Here is a 23,021-nt window from a genome sequence, read left to right on the forward strand (position 1 = left end):
CATATGTTGGTTGGTACTGTCTGTTGTCTGGGCCCTCAGCTAGAGTTGTTGGCTGGCCCACCTACACGTGGCCTTTCCGTGTGGCTGCTTGAGCTGCGCATCACGGTGCCGTTGTCCAACATGAACAGCCTAGGTGAAAAGGCAGAAGCCTGACTGTTGTTTATGACCTAGCTTCAGAAGTCACACTGCATCATCATCTACAGCAGTCACCAGCCCACCAGTTTCAAGGAATCATAGAGCCCATCCCTTAATGGAAAGAGGTCAATGATAGGTTTTGTAAGAAGAGCATGTGGGATAGAAGATGGTGACTATTTCTCGAATTCCAAAACCTTTAAGCTAGTAAGGCTTTAAAACTTTTTTAGTCTAGTTTTCAAATCCTCAATCAACTCTGAATGTTTTAACCCCAGAAGCCAGGAACGTTTATTTGTAGTACAAATAAATCTCATTTCACATAATATACGTGCCTTTAAAAACTATTGTAAATTGTTGTTTAACAGTATGTTACATAAATTATAACATAAAAATAGTATTTGTACCAAGTAAGAGTAATACTTAGAAAGAAACCAGAAGTAACTTGTTTCATAAAATAAACCAGCATTCCTAAGTTTATCTGCGTTATAATAAGTAGGGTTTGTTTTTTAACATGTCTATACTAAACATACCTGACAGCAGTTCTTAGTTATGTTCTTCGTAAATTTTGTCAGTAGCCTTGGATTAGATTCTTTTCATGCTAAGCAGCCACTGGGCTACTAAGAATATCTTCTGTCTTTTCCCTTTCTCTGTGCCTTACAGATCCGTGCAGTTGGCAGGCTAAAAAGAGAGCGTTCTATGAGTGAAAATGCTGTTCGCCAAAATGGACAGCTGGTCAGAACTGACTCCATGTGAGTAAAACCACTAAGCACTGTATCTCCTTCCTGAGTTTTCATATATTGTCTGTCCCATATTATTCTACACAATTCACTCTTTTTTGTTTGCTCCCAAATATTATAAAAAAGAAGGAGGAGGAGGAAGTGTATGTTTTATGCCTAAGAACCTGAAAAAAAAAGTAAATTTATTTCTAATAGTGTTTGAAATCAGTTCTACATTTACATCAATTTTACATTTTTGCAGTACAGTTCATAGCCTTAAAATCTGATTATTTTGATTGTTGTGAGAATTTTTAGTAGCATTATCCTTGTCTATGTGTATGACTGTCTTCTGTGAATATGATTTGCTTATTTTGGTAATCTCCTCTAAAGTATACCTCAGAAAAATTGATAAACATAAGTGCTCAGTTCTGTGCAGCCTCCAAAAATGTTTATCTAACATATAGGTTGAATAAATAAATAAGGAAGGAAGGAAGGAAAAGGAGAATGTTGTTTAAGGAAACATCTTTCCTTTCAGTTGACTCCGTTTGTCATAGGATTGTGAACTAGCCCTTTCCAGCTCTGCTCCCGATGAGTCGTGGTAAACGATATGGCATAAGCAAATGGAATTTTTTTTGCTTGCCAGGATTATTTTTTACCTCTCTGTCTACTGAGTCATTGAATTAGTAGATCCCTTTCATTTTCCAAAAATATAAGTATGTTGTTCAAAGGACTATTTGTTTAAACCTTTCTTCCTCATTTGATTATATTGTCATACCCTGATCTTAAACCTACCCCACTATAAGATGTTCTAGATCAGGCAAGTGCTTTTTGTTGTTTTATTAAAATTAATGGGTTTTTACAAGTGAAATATTCCTTTAAAAACTGATTAGAATTTTAAGTCTCAAAGCCATTGGTGATTATGGCTTTTTTAAATGGATGATTTAGATTGTTTATGTAAATTAATATTTCTTCCTCATTAAATTTTTGGTCAGTTTTCATGAACTCATTCATCGTGAACCGTATTTGATGCCAAACTTCATGTTAGCTTCTCTGAGAACTGCAAAAGAATCAGGAGATGATACATCCCTCTCTCCTTAGAGCTTGCAAATCTAGATAAAAGCAAAACATTTAAATTTATTTGCAAAATAGCTAGAGCATAGTACAATTATACCATTTATATTAAACCATATCAAGTTCTGGTTTGGACCTGACTGAAGCGTGTAGGGATGCAGGGATGCAGAAGGGGCTTCAATGGGGATAGAGTCTGTCTTCCCTTGTGTTAGGTGCAAAGGAGAGCTGTAACTGCTCTGATTTCTTGGGGAATCTTGAAATGTCTCTTAAAGTAGTTATAGTTATACTGAAGGGTTATATGAGAAGACAGTAAGTTAAAAGGAATATATATCTCCTTCAGGGAAGACTTATCTGAAAGATTCAACCATTATTGATAGGAGATTTTTTATGATAATTGTGTGTTTCCCTGAAGGTGCCTGGTTGGCAATGATGTTAGCTGGCTCATGAAATCCATTTTTACAGAATATTTCCAAATATATTATACAAAGGGTGAAAAGGGTACATAGTTTAGGGCTAAGGTAGCTTCTTGATATTTAGTACCCTCTCAGAATGATTAAACATATACCTAAGGGCTTTTGTTATTTTCTGTTTGTAATATTTTTTAAGGCACAAAGATTTCTAATAAACTTTTCTGTTATATAAAAGATATGGCTTATTATTTAGGTCCTTAATTACTTTGAAATTCCACATTGAAATAAAAACAGGACTATTTTATTGCAACATCACTTTTGTGTTTTTCTCACAATATATTATTGACAGATGAGTTCAGTTGAAGAGAAACGAAAATTATGTATGAAAACTAGCCTAGTAAAGTATGATTTAGAGTAGGTGATTAATTCATAGATTTTTTTTTTTTGCAGTTACTAATAACAAGTTTCTCATAATAGAAAAGATTAGCAGAGTTAACTAAAAGTTGATTTCTTTTTTTCTTTAAGTTGCCTTAATGGCATTTTCTAGATATTTACTAAAAATGAAAATCTCATGTTTAAATTTTTGGTAGTAAAAATAACCTGAATATTTAACTATATTTTTTCACAATGAAATGCTTACATTATTTAACCATACTTTTTGTTGTGTTGGTTATGTATGTTACCATGTTGTGGTAAGATACTGAACCATCTTTTTATTAATAATGTAACTTTGGCTTTTCTTCTCTTATTAATTTTACAATTTACAATTGAATTCTTTTAATCTGCATTTAATTAACTTTAGGAGTTTTGTTTAATGAGCATATTATGTATTCAATGTTAGTAATGTGGTAAGGAAGAAACTTAATATAATACAGCTATATTTTACCTCTATTAAAGTAATTATTAAACTCTTGCTGTCTTTACCTCCTTTAGTCTTTTCTTTGGAATGTGAGATCAATTATGTGTCATTGTGCATGAACCTTTGCCTGCCTCCACTCTATTTTATTCCTTGGCTTTAAGAATAGAAGTACATGTGAGTATGAGAGCAGGAGCACGGGCCTTTGTTTTCTTAATTCCTTTCAAGAGACAATGGGCTTGATTGTTGTCAGCTGTTGACACAAAAATGAAGTCTGACCAGTAGAATCGTATCTAGCTTTTTCTTTGTGTTATAAAAGCTGAATATGTAAAAGAAGCATAATTATTATTTAAGGTGGCACAGATCAGATTCTGCCCCAAGATATAAAATTTCAAGGTTCCAGGCACCGATTTCTGCACCGGACTACACGTAAGATTTTATCTGCTCTGCTTTTCACAAGTAGGAGTTGTTTTAATTTTGCAGGCTTATGTTATACTAATATTTCACCAGGTAATTGGCATATAATACCCTAATTAATTCTCTTACTGTTTGGCTTTTTAGTACCTCTGTTTCAGGATTTCTCAAACTGTCATCACACGCTTTGTTAAGAAAAAAAATAACTAGAGGAACTAAGGAAGGTGTGTATGTATGATTTGGGTGTAATGGTGAACATGAAATGGAATAATTTACACCTAAGGGTCAAGCATCTTCTTCCATTTTCTTTATTTTGCTTTGATTGGCATATTAATTCTCTACAGAGTCAACTTAACCAGGTTCAGTGATTCCAATCTTTTTTTAAATTTTAGCACACCATCTTTTCTTGTTTTATTTTGACCCAGAAGGAGAATGGAGTCTAAATGTGGTTTGTCATTTAAGTTTTTTTTTAATTCCATAGATTAAAATTATGCTTGGAAGAATGTTTTGAGACCATTAAACCCACTCTTTCTGTAAGTGTGACAAAACAAGGCGTGGAAGTGACTGACTTCTCATGAGGGGCAAGGGCGGGGGGATCTTTTGGCGTGCAGTGTAAGAGTTCAACAACTCTTGTAGTCCTTAAGCAACGAAAGCCACTCTGACAGCCAGTGAGTTTTCACTTATTCTGATTCTCTCATTATGCTTCTAGGAACCAGAAAATTACCTTAGATGGTGACAACAAATTAAAGTTTTCTCTCTATTTAAAATTTTATGAGAAATGATACAAAATTTGTGTTTCAGTGAAAATTTTTTCTCCCCTTTTTCAATATTTTACCTTTACTGTTATTTTGGAAGAGGCTGGAGCCTCACCAAAGAGGTTATTCTCACAGTTTGAGAAACATTATTCCTATGAAAACCCATGGGGAAAGAGGTACTTGATTTTGGGCTTACTTTTTAATAATGACATAGTTTTGCCAAATAAATTGAGTGCTGACATTGGCTAGCATTGTTTACTTAACAGTCCTGTGGTAAGATTTCATGTAAGCATGAGTTAGAGCTATTATGGATGAAATAACATGGTAAAACATCAGTGCTTTTTTCAGAATTTCCTAATCTTTTATAAAAGAAAAAGATGAAGTTGAGATTTTGCTGTTTTATGACTTACTAAGATCAATTTATCATCAATGTGCATTTTTATTAAATTACTAATGTTATAACGTATGCTTAAATAATCTCAGTGCCTTTGCAGTATGTTTACTTTTTTATTTTTCACAGTAGTTCACTTGTCAAAACAAAAAGTCACTCTACTCTGGTTGGGCAGATGAGTGGACAGAGATGAAACCCAGCTCTAAAAGCACTGTTTCCCTCCACGGTTGATGCCAGTCGTGGACATTCTAGCTAGCATCAGACCAATTTCTAATATGGGGCTTATTCTTTTTGTTCTTAAATTTGATTATTTGTAAACAGACTTGCAAAACTGCTTAAAGCTTTAGAAAAGAAAGAATTGCTAAACTACTTATGGCTTCTAATTAGGGTAATTTTGGTCATCTTCTGATTTAATCATTCACTTCATCTGTAGATGGAAATAAATTTTAACAATCAAGGACATTTAACCTATATATATACTGCCCAAAGTGGCCATTGGCTTAAAACAATACTTCCTATTCTGTTTTGGCTGTTTATGAAGTATTGCCTGTATATAATTAATGGAAAGTTAAATTTCTTACTAATCTTTGAGACCTTAATTTCTTTTGAGAAACAACCAGAAACCCAAATATGTTTTTTTCATGTAGGTCTTTGATGAAATAAATATCTTTAATATTGATGAAGACCCAATTTCATCTTTCTACATAAATATTTTTTCTTATTAAGTTACAATTGAGGACCATGGAAGGTTTTTTTTTTTCATTTATTTCCATATCCCAATTTAATATGACCATAGAATTTCGAATTGGAGGAGATCTTATAGACAATCTTAGAATCTGACCTTCTGTGCATTCCATCTTAAGAATTCTTTGCAGTTAATCTGAAGTTAGTTTATGCTTGACTACTTTATAAATGACATCTGATTTCCTACGTATGGACAGGAAACACTTGTACTTTTAGAACTTAAACAATTTCTTATTGCTTGTTTCTGAAAAATGGTTTCTCCCAAAAGAAGTAACCCTTCTTTCCTTTTAATTTTTAATGGGCAAAAATCCATCAAGCTTTTTTCATGGATTTGAATTTAGCTTATCAACATTGTTGCTCTAAGATTGTTTTTCTAATTGTTCATTATTATAGACTTTAATATACCAGTATGTAGCTAATTTATTTACTAATACAGAATGATATGCAAAGTATTCACTTTAAGCCCCAAAATGCAAAATCAAAAACTTTAATTATAGCAATAGATATTTTACCAATTAGTCTTTTAAAACTTTCTTAAGTAAATTTAGCGAGGTATGTTGGCAACTCTGTCAAGAAGCGTGTAAGATGGATTGTTTGTGTTGACGCAGAACTGACTGTTTTTATTCCTGCCTCTGGCAACACTTTTCTAACATGAATTCAGTCTGGTTTCTTACATAGAGCAAGAACTTCAGGTTTTCCCTTTGCTGCCTGATGAGAATTCTGAGTGCAAGGCTAGTACTGAGACTTTGTATTCCAGATATACTGACTTTTTTACTCTTCTTGGATGCCCAATATGGCTTTTGCCAAGTACCATGGGTCACTTGATAAGTTGGCTTATATGTATTCCAGAATATTCCTGGTGTCTGGGCAGACATTTAGGGTAATCATCCATGAGTGTGCATCTGAAAATTTGCGTTTATCTTGACACCATTAGGCCTAATTCCTATGGTGAATCAGCCCTGAGAGATTAATATCTCAATATGCCAAGATTTTGCTTAGATCGTTCTCTTCTAAATAATCTTTAGGAAACAGGATTTTTATATCTATTGTACTTCTCACTTTGGATCATCAAGACATTTAGAGTTATTTGCCAAATTGTGGAGAAGATTTTGTTTTTAAGTTTCTGGGACTGTGGAAATAATATTAGATGACAGCTATCCTTCCAAAAATTATCCCACCTATTTTCTGGCTTCCAAACAAATACATGTTAAGTTAGAAAAGGTTACACAAGACAAAATGAAAAATTTTCCCTTTTCATTTGTTCGCTGTCTTCTCCACTTTTATTCTTTTGGATGTAATCCACAAGAATGAGGTTTAGTCTAAGGTGTTTGCCCTGACATTGAGAAAAAATGTTGAGCCTTCATCCCAAGGACATAGTCCTCTTATTATAATAAAACTTTCATATAAAAAAAAAATCAGATGCCAAGTCCGTGTATCAGTTAAATACCTCAGACAGCTGATCACACTCTAATGTTAAGCAGCTCTCTGAAAACGCTGCCACCAGTCTTAAAGAGTTCAGGTTAGAGCTGTAAAATTGCATCGTTCAGATGTGTTCTGCTTTGAGGGAGCGCTGGTGGTGGAGCCAAAAACTTGAGCATCTCGGCTCACACGTGAAAGAGTGATTGAAACTGCTGTCACTGACAAGCCCGGAAATGGTTGTTTAACGTCCGTCTGGATAATTGAAGGAGCATCCTTGCCTTTTTTCACTGTATTCACGGAATTGGGAGTAGTTTTATGTTTTAGTCATTTAGCTAGAGAACATATGCTTTAATATAATTAAGCAATCAAAATGCTTTTGATATAGTTTTCTGAAAGCTTAATTCATCTTTAAATTTGCTCATCATAAATTCAGCTTGTTTCATTGTCTTTGTGAAGTATTTGAGATGACGTTATCATGGAAATCACTTTCGATTCACGTGTTTAAACTTTGACACTTGTATCTCGGAATTCTCTGTCTTACTCCTCTGGTCATCTGTAAGTTGCAGTGCACTGTTGTTTGTCAGAGATTTGGTTGATTGAATTTTAATAAATACACTAAATAAAAAATGCTGCTTCTCTGAAGCTCGGGGTTGAACACACTCATTGCTACAGTCCTCTTCCCTCTCCAAAGTTGTTTTTTCATATTGTTTGTCTAATTTGATGTTTAAGGCTACACAGTTACGATGCTGCATTGTAGCTGGTTTTGTTAAACAATTTAATGTTTATTAACTTCTTTGGTGTGACTGTTTTCTTAGGGGAAAATGAAGGGTGGGAAAAAGGGACAAGAAAACTAAGATAATTCTTAAAATGTAAAAGTGTTTGGGGAAACTGCTCAGCTGAAGTTTTATAAAAATCTGACTTGAGTATTTTTCTCTTCATTTGCTGTGCTTATGTACACAGTGTGACACCATCGCCACCACAGGTTCGGGTCTGTCCTCCCCATATGTTACCTGAAGATGGAGCTAACCTTTCCTCTGCTCGAGGCATTTTGTCGCTTATCCAGTCTTCTACTCGTAGGGCATACCAGCAGATCTTGGATGTGCTGGATGAAAATCGCAGGTGATTGGCCATTAGTGACTCTTGCCAGCTTTATTGCATATTTTTTGGCTTCTTGTTAGTGGACTGTGGTGTCTACCTTTTATGTTTACAGCTTCGTCTCTTTCTAAGATGCAGTGGTTTAAAATGGCTCGCTTTGTTTTCTTTTAATTTGAAATTATTGTCCAAAATTCACATTTCATAAGATCTCTTAGCTTCTCTTCAGTCAGGAAGAGTATTCAGTTAATAATTGTACACAGGAAGTATAATGATTTTTGTAAAGGCCTTGTTGACCTGCTCTAAGTAGTCCATTTTGGGAGATGCTGAGGGATACTGTTGGATTGATTGTGGGATGTTGGACTGAAGCATGCTAATTTTCTTTAGTAAGTCATTTGATTTAATCACTTATGATGCTAATGTGGTTGGATTAATGAAGCAAATCTGAGAAGATGATGTCAGTGTAGCTGCCAGGACATTTTTTTTTCTTTCCTCTTAGCAGGAGTTTCTAGGCCTGTATTGAAAATCCCAGGTGCTGTTGTCTTTTTGATAGTACTGATATTTTTCAATAATGATAACATCTCACTGTTAAACATCTCAAATAAAATCATTAGTAGTATACTTAGACTTGTTCACACAAATAAAATTTTTTTGCCATTATTTCAAATACTTTTTGTCCTTGGTTCATTACTACATAGTGTTTTAAAAAGATGAACTTTGAGGAGCTTTTTTGGCACAGTGTGGGACAGGTACAGTCAGTTTCATTTCCACTCCATACATTTTATTTAGTGATTCTGAACCAGTGTTTGAATTTTCATGATCAGACTATTAATTTCTGCATTTTGAAGAATTCCCAATAAATTAAACTGGCCCTCCAGTAAACCTTGTTTCTAACCTTGGGAACTTACCTGTCTTAGGGCTTACTCTGAACAAATTTTTTCTTGCTGAGTGCTTTTGACTCTCAAGTCCCAGATGTTTCACCATACTTCACAAGTACTTGTCCATACTGCTCGACTGGCATTTCTAAGCCTTCCCAGGGTTAATCTAGTGGTTAAAGCTAGAACCAAGGACTTAAAGCCACACCAGAAAAGCTTAAAAGCAAAGCTTATGGCAAGGGGAAAATTATATATACACGTATGTATATATGTATTCATGTATATGTGTGTGTGTGTATGTATATACAGTCATGCATTGCTTAACGACGGGGATAGTTTCTGAAAAAATGTGTCATTAGCTGATTTCGTCTTTGTGGGAACATCATAGAGGGTACTTACACAAACCTAGTTAGCCCACTGCATACCTAGGCTGTATGGTGCTAATCTTATGGGATCACCATTGTGTATGCAGTCCATCGTCAACCAAAACATCAATATACAGCGCATGCCCGTGTGTGTGTGTGTGTGTGTGTGTGTGTGTGTGTATACCTATATACATATATATATATATATATATCCCTCCTCAAGGGTTTAGAGTCCCTTTTATGTTCTTTGAAGCTTCAAGGACTATCTTAGAATATTCAGAACCTGAAAGAGGCAGCACAGTTCAGAAGAAAAAGCATGGATTCAGGGGGTCAGTCAGACTCAGTCTTGATCCACCCCACTGAAGAACCAGCTGCATGATAGCCTTGAACAAGTTGCCTAGCCTCTCTGGGCCTCATGTTTCTCATCTATTAAAAAAAAAGAGGGATAATAATGGTATTACCTGGTTTTCTGGATTCTTGTGAGGAATCTTCACCCTGCACACACACCTTTGTTTAAGACAGAGGAATAATGGCTTCAAATTCTTTATTTTGAAGAATTTGAAGGAGATCCTTCAAAAGATATTGAACATAAAGTACCTGGCACTTAAGAAGTAGAATTTCCAAAGGGCTGTTTCTTCTCTATCCTTAAAATAGATTTATTCTTCACCAAATATCCTCTTTATCTTTTTAATTACAATGGGTCTTTAGAAGACACCGGATTATTAGGTCAAATTATATCATATCAAGTGCTATTACAGTGAAAGTATCTGAATGAGAAAGATATTTATAAATCCTATGTAGATTAAGCGATAGCAAGATGACAAAGCCCCGGTACATTAAAATTATTTGTCACAACCCCCAACACATACACAGTTCAAGATAATGGAACTTGTAAAAATAGTTGGGTTATTTTTTCTCCTTAATGGAAAAAAATTTTGCCTCAAGTTCAGATGTATAAAATCACAAATCTTACTAATGTAAAATTTATTTTGTATTCTTTTATTAGGAAAAACTGTTTTGAGCCCTAAGTGAAGTTTTTAAAAAAATTTTTTTAACTGTAATGAATTGATACCTTTCAAATTCCTTTTCTGGGAAGGAATGGTCTTATTCACTTAAATGAAGGAGATTTTAAAAATTCATAAAGTAATCATATTAATAATTCTTTGCTCCTGGATACTCACAGTTAGTTGTTAGCTTGGAGCCTGGAGGGTTCGATTCTCATTCGTCTTCTTGGATGCTTTCATTATTGAAAGGGTTGGGGTCTCATTGTTTTTAAATCTCTTATGATCTAAATGTGAACAAGATTTAGTCAGAATCGTAAGTGCCAAATCAGTTTTTATTTCTACTATGAGAACTGTCTAGCATGACTGTTCAGATATAAGAAATAGGAATGTGAAATTTGGATAATGTTCTACTTGCATGATTATAAAATAATACTGCTTATCAAGTTTTAAGTGCTTTTGTTTTTCCTGCTCTGTACATAATTTTTCCTTTCCATTTTATTACTCTTGGCTGTTGTGCTAATGCAATATCTTCTCTTTGACCTTATGCCGTCACATTAGGTATAGTTACATTAAGCTAGAACTGTTTGGCAGGAAGAAAGAAAGAGAAGAACTTTCTGCCTGCTTTATTATCATAAGATAGTGCGGGTTCATAGTTGCTTGACATCAGAACTATTTTTTGTTGACACTTTAAGGGATACTGTTGAAAGGTTTATGTATTATGTTTTTGTTTTCTCATCTTATGAGAACTTATTTGATCTAAAACCAAGCTCAACATGAAGACAAAGTTAAATCCTAGATATACATTAGAAAAGTTTATTTATATAGGAAGTGCTGTGCATTTGGAAAACTGATGTATCAAAAATTTACCAAAATACGTGGGACAAGCACCAAGTGTGTTCATTGGATGTAAAATGCTATTATGACTTAGTCCTTGGCTGGTTAAGAAATGACCATGTCTTCTGACACCTGCTAGAGTTCCATATATCATTGTCCAATGCAAAATATTAACATTTTTAAAAAGAAATTTAATTCCTATGTAAGAACATTATTTAAATATTGACAGATAAGTCATGCTTAGCATGCTTGAGTTTTATTTTTAGAAGGAGCTTGATTATTTTGATACAGTTTTTCTTAGCAGATTGTACAAGCTTTGAGTGAATGGAATAAGAAACCAGTGTTTAAATAATTTATATTTTTTGCAAGTATCTGTATAAATTTATTACTTGGAAGACCTAGAATGCAAATTTTCCATTGAAACAGTGTTTGTTATTTATAATTTTTCTTTTTTAAAAAATGTCTATAGTTCCTGGTCCCCCAGTCAAACTGTTTATTTACTGTAGCAGTTTCCATCTTTTTTAGCAAAGAAACAGATATTCTCTTAAGGCAGAACATTTATTTACTCAAAAATATCAATATACAAGTTAATGCTGGAACCTGTAGAGCCTTGGATCTCATTCCCTTTTGCCAATTACAAAACATATTTATCAAACTGAAAAATTTTTTTTTACTGTATTAAGTCATACTTATGGTAGAAAGCAGTACTTGAATGAAGTTTCTGACTTTGCCAAATACCTGTCTAATTTACTTTTATATTATATGTGTCAATTGCCAGTGTGAGAAGACAAAATGAAATACGTTGTGAAAGGTAACTGTATTATTTTCTGGCTCTGCATTATAAAAGGGAGATCTCTGTGGTGGAATTTGTGGAATATGGCAGACCCATTGGAGCATATTAGTATGAATTTTTTTTAGAAAGCTTTAGGTAGCATGCAGTGGTTGCTTCATTTAGTTAACCATTCTCCTCTTAGTGTATGTAAGGTTATAGTTGAGTAACAGTGTTCCTAATGCCACAGAAAATGTATTAGTAGGATGTGATGAATTCAAAACCTATCTCAGGCATATGTGGTTTCTCACTGTTCTCTAGCCAAAAAAATAGAAGTCTAATATGTCTCCCACAAAAGTCTCTGAATTTCCTATCCTCTAGGTTCCAGAAATGTCTTTAAGGACCAGTCGTGCCTTTAGAAAATGTACAAGCTAAACATTAAAATTTTCTTGTATAAATTGATTTGACATAAAATAGTGATTTGTATTAAGGCCAAAATTCTACAACTGTACCACTTACAAAGAAAACTAGTACATTCAGTATTAAATGTTTACCACAATTAAGAATTGCCTTGATACCGATCAGGCAAAACCTAATGAATGAGTACTTAGAGAATGAGACATTCAAAATAGAATGTAATAATTCTTGAAATCCTTATATGGATCCTATACCCCAACCTTTTTTCTCTGATTAGTAAATATTGCTGATTACTTTTTGAGGAGTTGACCATTGACCACATAGAGCTTTTGTTTTCTGATTTTAAAAAATAAAACTTATTAGAAAGGTTACTGCTTACCTAGGTAGAGAACTCACTGTCCTCTAGAACCCAAGTATCTACTGAGTCTACGTGAAATGCCCCCAGAGTTTCCCAGTGCACCTTAGTCTTCTCACTGAGAGCCCCGTGTGTCCCTCCTGGTTGTCTCAGGATCAGACTCCCGTATTTGACTGCACTTACTGTGATGTGCTGTACCACGCCTCCTGATCTCAGTTCCAGAACTGAGGCTTGCAGTTTTGCTCTTGAGAGCTGAGGGTTTGAATGAGACCCAGCTACATTAAGATAACAGGCACTAGTCAAAATTAATCAGGTGGGAGGGAAGGCATTGAGGGAAGTGGGAATTACTTAGAATTTTTAGTTTTCAAGATATAGCTCTTGATTCCAGATGAGCAACCACGATCATGCTGTGCTACTAACCGGTTTTCTTGACATTCTTCTAACATTGCTGGTGACTGCTTCTCCAACTAGGAGAGAGAAGTTTCTCTTTTTAAACAGAGTTGTCCTCTGTCTTAAATTCTGTAAATTAGAATATAAGCACCAAAAAAATTATTTTATATATTGGTGCTATTTTGTTACATAAATATAGATTCCCTTTGTTTTTTAACCCCTTGTAAAAGACTAAATTTATGAAAATCATAAAATGGAGGACATGAGAGGCAAAGATATTTAAAGTATTTGAAATATATTATATTGTATTGAAACATACAATATAATTCTATTTGACATTTACTTGTCTTGTTTTTGCTTTTATTTTATTACTTCTTTGTTTCCTGATTCTGTCTTGTGCCTTCTCCCGCAAAAACCTGCCTTAGACCTGTGTTGCGTGGTGGGTCTGCCGCCGCCACTTCTAATCCTCATCATGACAACGTCAGGTAAATTTTGAGACTTTATAATTACCAGGGTAAATTGTTGACTGAATTTGTATTTTGCAGGACATAATGCATGTAGTAGCTATGTCTTTGTAGTATAGCTTGAACTTCTGCAGTTTTTCTCTATGAGTACATCCTGCTTTTCTCTGAGAACAATGGGTCTAATCATTCATGACTTTTGGCCACTAGAGTATGAGGAAAAATGCTTAACAATTATGGTATAGTATCATGTGAACATCTGAGATACTTTATTTAAATAGAGTTTTAATAGCTTATAGGAGATCATGCTAAAACACAGAAAAAATAATGTTAAATCTTGTTTTCTGTGCATCATTTTAATTGTTGCCTGAGGTTCTGTCCAGTATGTCCATTTTAGGTGTTAATTGTCTATACTGTCACTTGCAGTGTATAGATAAACCCGTCTCTAAGACGTCATCTTAAATTGGGGGAAATCAGCATTAACAATCCGGGAAGTTATTAGAAAAGGAATTTAGTTTTAAGAATTTTTGTCATCTATTGATTTAAGCTTTTCTCTCTCATTTTTGCCCCTTTCACACTTTCAGGCATGCTTAGCCTGAGTAATTATTTCTTCTGTCATGCGCAAGGATAGATAGGAATGTCACGTGCAAATACAGTCATGCAGTGCATGATGACATTTTGGTCATTGAGGGACCACATATATGATGGTGGTCCCATAAGATTAATACCATCTAGCCTAGGTGTGCATTAGGCTGTACCATCTAGGTTTTTGTAAGTACATTCTGTGGTGTTCACACAATGACAGAATCGCACAACGACTCATTTCTCAGAACATATCCCCATCGTTAAATGATGCATGGCTGTACTTAAGGTTCTCAAGTGCCAAAATCCCTGTTTCCCATCTTCTACGGGGAAAAAAACTTGGTTGGTGTTCACAGATACCATTACTGTAATTTTTTCAGAGCCAGTTTTGTTTATTTTAAGCAGCTATGTATTGTCTGTAGCAGTAGATTTAACACTAGCAGCATTATTTCTATGATGAGGGGAAGGTGACACATTCATTTTTAGGCGAGAGAAGAGGGAAACATCAGTTTCTCATTAATACTGAATTCAGGTTAGAGGAATAGAGCAGTGTGCCCTTAGTGGTCCCCTTACTACTCTGCTGACTTGTTTCTTTTTACAGTATTGACTCATTGATTATAAGTTTCCGCTCGCATATTTCTCATAAATTTGTAATCCTTTTATCTTTCTGTGAAAGTTATTTCTAGCCAGCCAGTGCTCTGACTTAGCATTTCTTACAGAGTGTTTAGTTCTGATAAGTACTAAAACACATTGCAATGCTTTTTTCTGTTTTAAGTTGAATTATGTAGGTAAAGTCTTCTGCCATATCCTTAGATTTCTGTGCAAATGAAGATTTCCTTTACAGGTGTTTAAAACCTTAGTTAATTCAGGATTTAAATTGTGAGTAATCCCTTTCAATTACACTTCATTCCCTATGTTCAGTTAGGGTCCCTTTACCTTTGAAACAATTGCTTCTACTGTTTAATTTTTTTCCAGTTAATCGTCTTATGTGTGACCTCACAGAAATAGAAAAGTTTTATTTTGAGGATAAAGTGTAGAGAAGAGGAATCTTTAACCCTTGAGTTTTTTCACTAATCATTTAGTAATTCTGTTTTAGTGTTTTAAAGAGGGGCCGGCCGTGTGGCCGAGTGGTTAAGTTCACACGCTCCGCTTTGGTCGCCTGGGGTTTTGCCAGTTCGAATCCTGGGCGCAGGCATGGCACCACTCATCAGGACACACTGAGGTGGCGTCCCATATGGCACAACCAGAAGGACCCACAACTAAAAATACACAACTATGTACTGGGGGGCTTTGGGAGAAAAAGGAAAAATAAAATCTTTAAAAAAAAGAATAATTAACTCAGATGTTTGTACGCCCATAGTTCCCACATCTACTAACTTAGTAGCTCTTTTCTCTGATGCAGTTACTCTCAGTATTCCAGCATATTTATCCTGTTGCATGAAGAAAGGGGCAGTTAATGAGAAAGCGAGTTAATTTAGCCGTAAAAGAAACACTTAGAGATTGTCCTAGATTATCTAGAGTAAGTATACACCATCTGTCATTGAAACTGCAGCCTGTGTAGTTATCATCAGTGTTCAGAATGATGACACTGCATGATTATAAAATTAAAAATTCTGTTTCACATATCTCATTAAAGTATTTCTGGATTATTTTCAATGGCATTTGAAACAAAAGAATTTTCTGAATGGACTTTTCTTTAACATGTCTGGATGAAAAATATAATTTTCGTCATACCCCTTTGTGTGGTAATGTGCTTTTTATAATGGAATATTAGCATTGAAATAATTAGAATATATGATCTAAATGCCAACTCTGTAGATTACATAGGAGTAACTTTTTAATTCAATTTATTTATATTCTGCTCATTCAAAAAAGTTAATATGCCATTTTGCTGAAATAACCACGCAAGATTAAAATAGGATATAAACATGTGAGGTGAATTGTCTGGTGTATAAACTGTATCTCAATAAAGCTGTTAATTAAAATATATTTGAAAAGTGGAAATCCAGGCAAAGAGGAAGAATAGCATTTGTGTATATTTGTTTCTCAGAAGTTGGTTGTCATTCATTTAAAAATCAGTGCCCTTTTAGAAGTAACTGCTTTGACCAGGAAGTACTTTTTAATATACTTTCTCTGGAGTTTGTCTTAGTAGCTTTCCAATATTATTTTATACACAGCCTCTTAATTATTTATTATTGAGCCAATTCTGGATCTGAATGTAGTGGCAAGATGTATTCAGGTGATTTTATAGTTGCTTCTATGGCAGACACAGTAGAAAGTAAGTAATTGGAAATAAGAAGTAAAGAGTAAAAATGGCAAGAGAAGCGGCCACAAAAAGAGAAGAAAAAATAAAAAATGATCTATCTTATTTTTTTAGTTTGCGTTAGTTTACTTTGTGTTTCCTGCCGGTCAGTCTCAGCAGGGACTCCAGTGGAACCACATATGGACATAAGTTTGTGGAAGAATTGTATGTTATATCCTAGAGCTTTCCATATTTTGCTCTGAAATTTTTAGCCAGGGATTCTTTTTAGCCACACCACTGCCTCCAGCCCCTCAGAGTTGGAAAGTACCTCCTTATTTCTGTGTTTAGTCAGGGTTTCTTCTCACTCTCTGAGTGTCAGGACACTTTCCCATATTGTAGGTAGTTGCTATCTTAAGCTTTTTCCTTTCCTTTCCTTTATTAAAACCAATTCATATTGTAAAATATTTTAATAATTCATATTGTTATATACCAGTCTTTTGAACAATTCTTGAGCATTACACAACACATTACATGACTTGCCAGGTACTCTTAGTTCTATTCTAATATTAAAGTGTGTTTTTATTTCTTTCCTGTTAGGTATGGCATTTCAAATGCAGATACAACACTTGAAGCAACTTCAGATGACATGACTGTTGTAGATGCAGCTTCATTAAGACGACAGGTATTTAATGTACCAACTAAGATCTAATCATAAATTATATTCATGTAATATTTAAAGTGATAGTTTGTAACAATTTATCATTTCTCTCTTGTGGAACCCATGAATTGAAATATTTTATCTATCAAACTATTTATTAAACCATAATTTATTTTCCCATTTCGATTAAAGATATATTAAGCCACTCTTTACGTGTTTTGATCAACATAAAACAGTATTACCAAAATGGATTGATGTAATTCTGGTCAATAATAAAGAATCTCGACATTTTAGCAAACCAGTGCAGCCATAAATTGTTTGGTTGGCTTTTTGAAATGTGGAACTGTCCTTTTGGGGACCTGCGTTATTATGTTTGAGAACTCCATTTTGGAAACCACTGCTCTCGGTTTGCATAATGCCTTTATATACCTATTTCTCGTGTTCTGTAATAAGTCCTATCTTGGAACTACAGTTGCATATGCATATTTTTAATATGTACTCCCATAGCCTCTGGAATCACATAGACATGCACATGTGGAGAAGGCATATTTAGTGTTCTGATTGTGTCTATGCCAAATAGATGTGGAGGGGAAATGAATGAAATAAAGTATTTCCAAGTAAAGATCAAGAAACTAAATATTTTAGCATAAGAGTAAATCAGAATATCATTTTAAAGATTTAATATAATAAAAGGATAATATGAAGCAAATAGAACTTTTTCATTGTCAGTCTTATTTGTTGAAACATAAATAGAAGCTATATCATAAGCTCTTACATATTTTCATATACTTATTTATACCTTGCCTATTGAAGAAAAGGGTTTCTTTGGCATTTATCATTGAATTCACAATAATGCCAACAACCTTGTTTTCTGAAAGTGTAATTTGAGTTTCAGTGTTCTAACAACATCCATTTAATACTTAACTTAAGACGGAGGACAGTCAAAGATACAACCATTATAAGCAAGTCACACACATGCTGTGATACTTTAAAAGGACTAGGAAGCCAGTTGGGAAACTAGGAGTTTCTAAGATAAGTAACGAAAACTGAATTACAAGAAGATTCTACGGTATTCCTATTTGTGACCCTGGCAGCTACCGCTTCTGCAGCTTTCTTTGTTCTGTTGCCAATTTGTGAACTCACCGGTTTGGATTCCATTTAGTCTAGTGTTGAGCAACTCATGGCTCACCTACCTTCAAGATGCAGAATGCAGTCCAGTTTCGGGGGGAATATTAAAAAGCTGCCTTGGGGCCGGCCCTGTGGCCGAGTGGTTAAGTTCGCACACTCCACTTCGGGGGCCCACATTTTTGCTGGTTCGGATCCTGGGCACAGACATGGCACCGCTCATCAGGCTGTGCTGAGGTGGCGTCCCACATAGCGCAACCAGAGGCACTTACAACCAGAATATGCAACTCTGTACTGGGGGAGGGGCAGGTTTGGGGAGAAGAAGAAAAAAACAAAGATTAGCAACACATGTTAGCTCATGCGCCAATATTAAAAAAAAAAAAAAGCTGCCTTGGTGCTACTACTTCTTAAATATGCCTAAATAGAAATATTTTAATGACTCAAATCAATGCCAGTATTTTCACTAATAGAATAGGATTGTTTCATATAAGAACAAAGTATCCCATGGGACTAAATAAATCGTTCACGTTTTGAATGGGGGAAACATAGTCTTTAAGCACTTTCTTTTTGCTGAATTGGCCCTAATGGAACAATGGTTGCTCAATACTGATCAAAAGTGAGGTACTTTATTCAGATTATTAAAATGGTTGTCTCTGAACTGCTATGTCTGTTCTGTCGGTAGACTTTTTACCCCCATATTTGGAGTTCTCAGTCCTTGAAATTCTAGGAGTTCAGCCTTATGAACATTCCCCTCCTTCAACTTCTCTAACATAATGATAGTATTCCCTTGTACTTTCATAATGCTCTACAGAGCTTATAGTGTTTTTGCGTAGATGTTGCAGGTTGGATTCCCTGGGGAGCAGGTTCTGGGAGGAAGATTTGCATGTGTAAAGTTTATCGGGGAATGCTCTTGAGATTAGCACCTGTCAGGGAAGGAAAGGAAGCAGGATTGGGCGAGAGGGAAATGCTGGGCTGCAGTGTAGTTAGAACAAAGGCTGTATGTAGCCAGTCCTCTGAGGAGCTCTGAATCTGGGATCACCCTTCAGACTTGGAGCAGGGGGCCTGGGCCTTTAACCCCGTCGCTAACCAGTCGTTGGATGCATGCTACCTACCCCAGAAAGGGAACATGAGCTTGGGCAAGGCAGTCGTTCAGCTCAGGGTCTTCACAGTATAAGGACCAACAGCCTAGGACAGTGCTATCAACCAGCAATACTCCTGGCCACTGGGGAATTAGCCTTTCAGCCTGAAGCCTCTTGGTGGCAGATCTCAGAGCCCACTACAATAGGTTATTTTATGGGATCCTTTCAGTGACTCAGAGAGGTGGACAGAGAAGGCAGTTAAAGCAGGGTTGAAGATGAACAGCTGAGGCTGAGAGACAAAAGCTCCTAGAAGGGGCAGAGCAAGGGGCAGAGGCCCCTCATCCTTTCTGCTGTGGTGGGCCTGCCTGATGCATACCGAGCCTTTCTACCAGAACAGCAACGTGCAGCAGCTCCTGCACCTCCCTATCTCATGAGAGGAGGGAGGGAAATACACGCTTTCTAACTCAGAAATTTGAAGAAGGGAAAGGGAGAAGAGGATTTAAATGACTTTAAGCTGTCATGGGTAACATTTTTTCTATTACTTAGTTTTATTTGCTCCAAATGAAACTTTCCGTGTTTATAATAATTCTTTTGACAAATTATATACTATTTTATAAGAATCTGATTGTTCCATGCATTAAAGCATCTATTTTGTTTTTTGTTGTTTGTTTTTCACGTAGATAATCAAGCTAAACAGACGTCTACAACTTCTAGAAGAGGAGAACAAAGAACGTGCTAAAAGAGAAATGGTCATGTATTCCATTACTGTAGCATTCTGGCTGCTTAATAGCTGGCTCTGGTTTCGCCGCTAGAGGTAACCTCAGCTCTCAAAAATATTGTCTCAACAGCTGGAAATATAAAGAATTTGCAAACTTCTTTGTTTCTGTCTTTGCATTGTATGCTGTTTTATAGTCTATACCCTGAAAATGTATTTCTTGCACAAAGGAGGGGGAAGGACTTATATTTGCAGAAGTAAAGGTATATTATGACACTCAGCTGTAGTCACTGTTAACCAGTTCTGCAGTAACACCTACTTAAAATTCTCCCTTTGCATGTTTTGTAAATAGGCTGTAGTTTGGGGGGTTTTTTTTGAGGAGTTAATTTTTTGCCTCATCAGTCTGCCCAACTAATTCACTGAATGGGAAAGAGAGTGCATAGAGAATGGATTTAGAAAAGTATCTGTAAAAGAAAAATAATACTTTATTTTGTCCTATTTCTCAAATTATTAGAGGAAGCAGTTTTGTTAATAGACATTTTTGCATCCACATTTCAGTCTTAACACTTCCAAAGTCACGGTCTGATGTCAGAGTTAATAAAATCAAGCCACATCGCATTTCACAATCACCTTCATTAAAATAATTCTGAACATTTTCAGCGGTTTATCTAATATTTGTGTAAAATGTGTGTTCTTATTTTTATTTTAGTTTTGCAGATGGTTTTCTAGAAAGTATGTTTTTACTAAGTCCATGTGTGAATGATTTAAAAAACTACAGAGTAAGGTACAAATGTGGTGTATTTAATAAACCATCAACAGAGCAATGTTTGTCTATTGAAAGACGTTATTTCATCATTTTGTGCTGTATTCCTGTCCTCTTACCTTATAGAGCCTGAGTTCTCCCGTCTCAGGAGCAAATGATTCATTAATGGCAGGCAGCCAGAACCTCCTGCTTCCTCTCAGACCCTCGTCCTGGCAGTGGTAGGCGCTGGTTGCATTACAGGTGCTTTTCTGATTGGTAGTGTCTAGTTCAGATGAAAATACCTTGAGGTGTGCATGCTTTTTCTATTGTAGTATTTCACTAATTGATACTAAATCTCATAAGAATTCAATGCACCAATGAAACCAAGTCCTGGGAACCTTTAGCTCTCAAAATCTTTTTTTTTTTTTTTCCTTTTTTTGGTTCAGAAATGGATAGAATTTTAGTTAGGTGCAGTATTCTCCACAAATCTTTGATATCTTTCTTCCAAGGCAGTGAGTTTTGGGAAAGGCAGTTGAGGGAAATTCCTTAGATATGGGTAGATTTAATGTTTCTAGTCTTCCTTCTGCCCTATTCTTTCAAAAAAAATACTAGGAGGAAGGATTCTTCTCTGTACTTCCTAGGGTTTATCATCAGTTTGTTGATTTCTTTTTTCTTTTATGAAGAAGATTGGCTGTGAGCTAACATCTGTTGCCAATCCTCTCTCTATGATATTTTTTTTTTCACCCATAAAAGTCTCCCAACTTTTATAATATCCTGATGGTGTAATTATAATAATTCTAGCTTTATATATATCATGAAATAATTTCTGTGAGTGATCCTCCCAACTGAAGCCACAAAAATGATGACTAAAATTAGCACCTCTTTGCTGGACAGGCATGAAAAGGATTCCTTAAAGGCCAAACATGTGAAACAAAAGCAGGAATTCCAGGAGATCGGCGAACACAAAAGCACTTTTTCTCTCTGTTGATTTTTACCAAACACTGGAGACCTAGAAGTTTCTCCCTTAATGGCTGTGCAGGGGGGCAGGAGATACAATTCCATGTCTTGGGCAGGCACTAGCCACCACAGGAGACTCCTGCATGAAGGTGGGACCCCGAAAGATAGGTCCCTCGGTGAAAGGGTGAATGAGAAGTCAGCTTACCATCCCAAAGGGGACAACAAAGAAACATGTCTTCACTGGGTCACAGATCTAAAAAGAGAAGGGCTTGAATCTCCTTAGCTCCAGAGCCAGGCTCTGCTGTGCCAGCCCCCCTCCCCTGGAAGTTGTTGATCACTGGAAGAAAGTGGTTTTGGAATTGAGAGGAACAAACTCACTCCTGGCTAGGATAGTCAGGAAATACTTCTTAGAGTGAGATTTGAGCTGAACCTGGAAATAAATACAGGATTTCAGCAAGCAGCGATTGAAGAAAAGATTCCAGGTGCAGGGACCAGCTCAAGAAAAGGGTGCAGTCAGGGCGAGTAATACAGTGATCAACCTACCACACTCACTCGCGTTATACAGCTAAGTATAGCAAGGACATTGTTACGGTACTCTCAGAACTCCTGTAAAGGTTTTGTTTTGTTTTCTGCGTCTAGGAGTACTTGTTGGAGCGTTTGCAAGTTATTTACATTTTGAGGGATAATTTTATGAAAGTGTATTTTCAAGACCACTTTTCTTCCTTTCCTGCATGAATGTCTGTTTTGCAGTTTCCTAATTATATTTGACATTGAAATTGAACTGTTTTTCTGGGCGTCAGTTTAGGAAAAGTTTAATTTACCATAACCATTCTGTACTTACAATATATAATCATATCAATAAGTAGAGACTCGTGTGTGCACGGCCCTGACTCAAGCACTCAGAGGTTAGAGCAGATACCCCCCCGGCCCTGCTTTTAAGGAATTGACAGGTTAATGGAGGAGGAGGGCAATAAGGTTTATTAAAGAATTAGAAGATGATAAAAGCAATTTTGTTGAGGAGAACAACTCGAGATATATGCTGAAGGATACCGAGGGGAGAGTGTTTCAGATGGTGGACATACAGTAAAAAAATAAAAGTGCAAAGATTTCAAAATGAGATTGAACATGGGAACGGAAGTGAAAAATAACAACCAGTGAGCTTCGTAAGTGATCAGGTGCATACTGTGTGCATACATGTACAGACTTGCATTTGTAAGTTTAGGTACCAGAGCAGAGATGGCACGTCCCCAAAAGATACCTAACCACAAGTGGCCCATAGGGTTTGGGCATTGAATTCATGGCAGCAGTTTCCACAAGACTAGAATATCGAAGAAATAACAGCTCTTTCAGCTGGTTGGACTACTGCCAGCCGTCTTCTCTTTTGCCCTCTGAAATGGGAGGCTTAAGTCTGTCTCCTCATGACCCTGTAGAGAACCGGAGTCGGCTCTCAG

General features: G+C 35.7%; 1 protein-coding gene across 50 annotated transcripts in view; it reads left to right on the top strand.

Moving 5' to 3' along the window:
• Nucleotides 1–20,695, top strand: part of MFF (mitochondrial fission factor) — a 33,813-nt gene extending 13,118 nt beyond the window's left edge. For 6 of the 50 annotated variants that reach the window (XM_023642461.2, XM_023642466.2, XM_023642465.2 and 3 more), the window contains 7 exons: nt 793–881; nt 3,540–3,614; nt 7,869–8,027; nt 11,857–11,889; nt 13,435–13,494; nt 16,892–16,976; nt 19,837–20,695. In XM_023642461.2, the coding sequence (XP_023498229.1) occupies nt 793–881; nt 3,540–3,614; nt 7,869–8,027; nt 11,857–11,889; nt 13,435–13,494; nt 16,892–16,976; nt 19,837–19,968 (633 nt within the window). In that variant the 3' untranslated portion in view covers nt 19,969–20,695. The remainder of the gene's footprint in view (nt 1–792; nt 882–3,539; nt 3,615–7,868; nt 8,028–11,856; nt 11,890–13,434; nt 13,495–16,891; nt 16,977–19,836) is intronic. The other 44 variants (XM_023642464.2, XM_070269366.1, XM_070269365.1 and 41 more) reach the window with 9 other exon arrangements.
• Nucleotides 20,696–23,021: the final 2,326 nt, after the last annotated feature.

This window comes from Equus caballus, chromosome 6 (assembly GCF_041296265.1).
Source record: "Equus caballus isolate H_3958 breed thoroughbred chromosome 6, TB-T2T, whole genome shotgun sequence".
NCBI classification, from domain to species: Eukaryota; Metazoa; Chordata; class Mammalia; order Perissodactyla; family Equidae; genus Equus; species Equus caballus.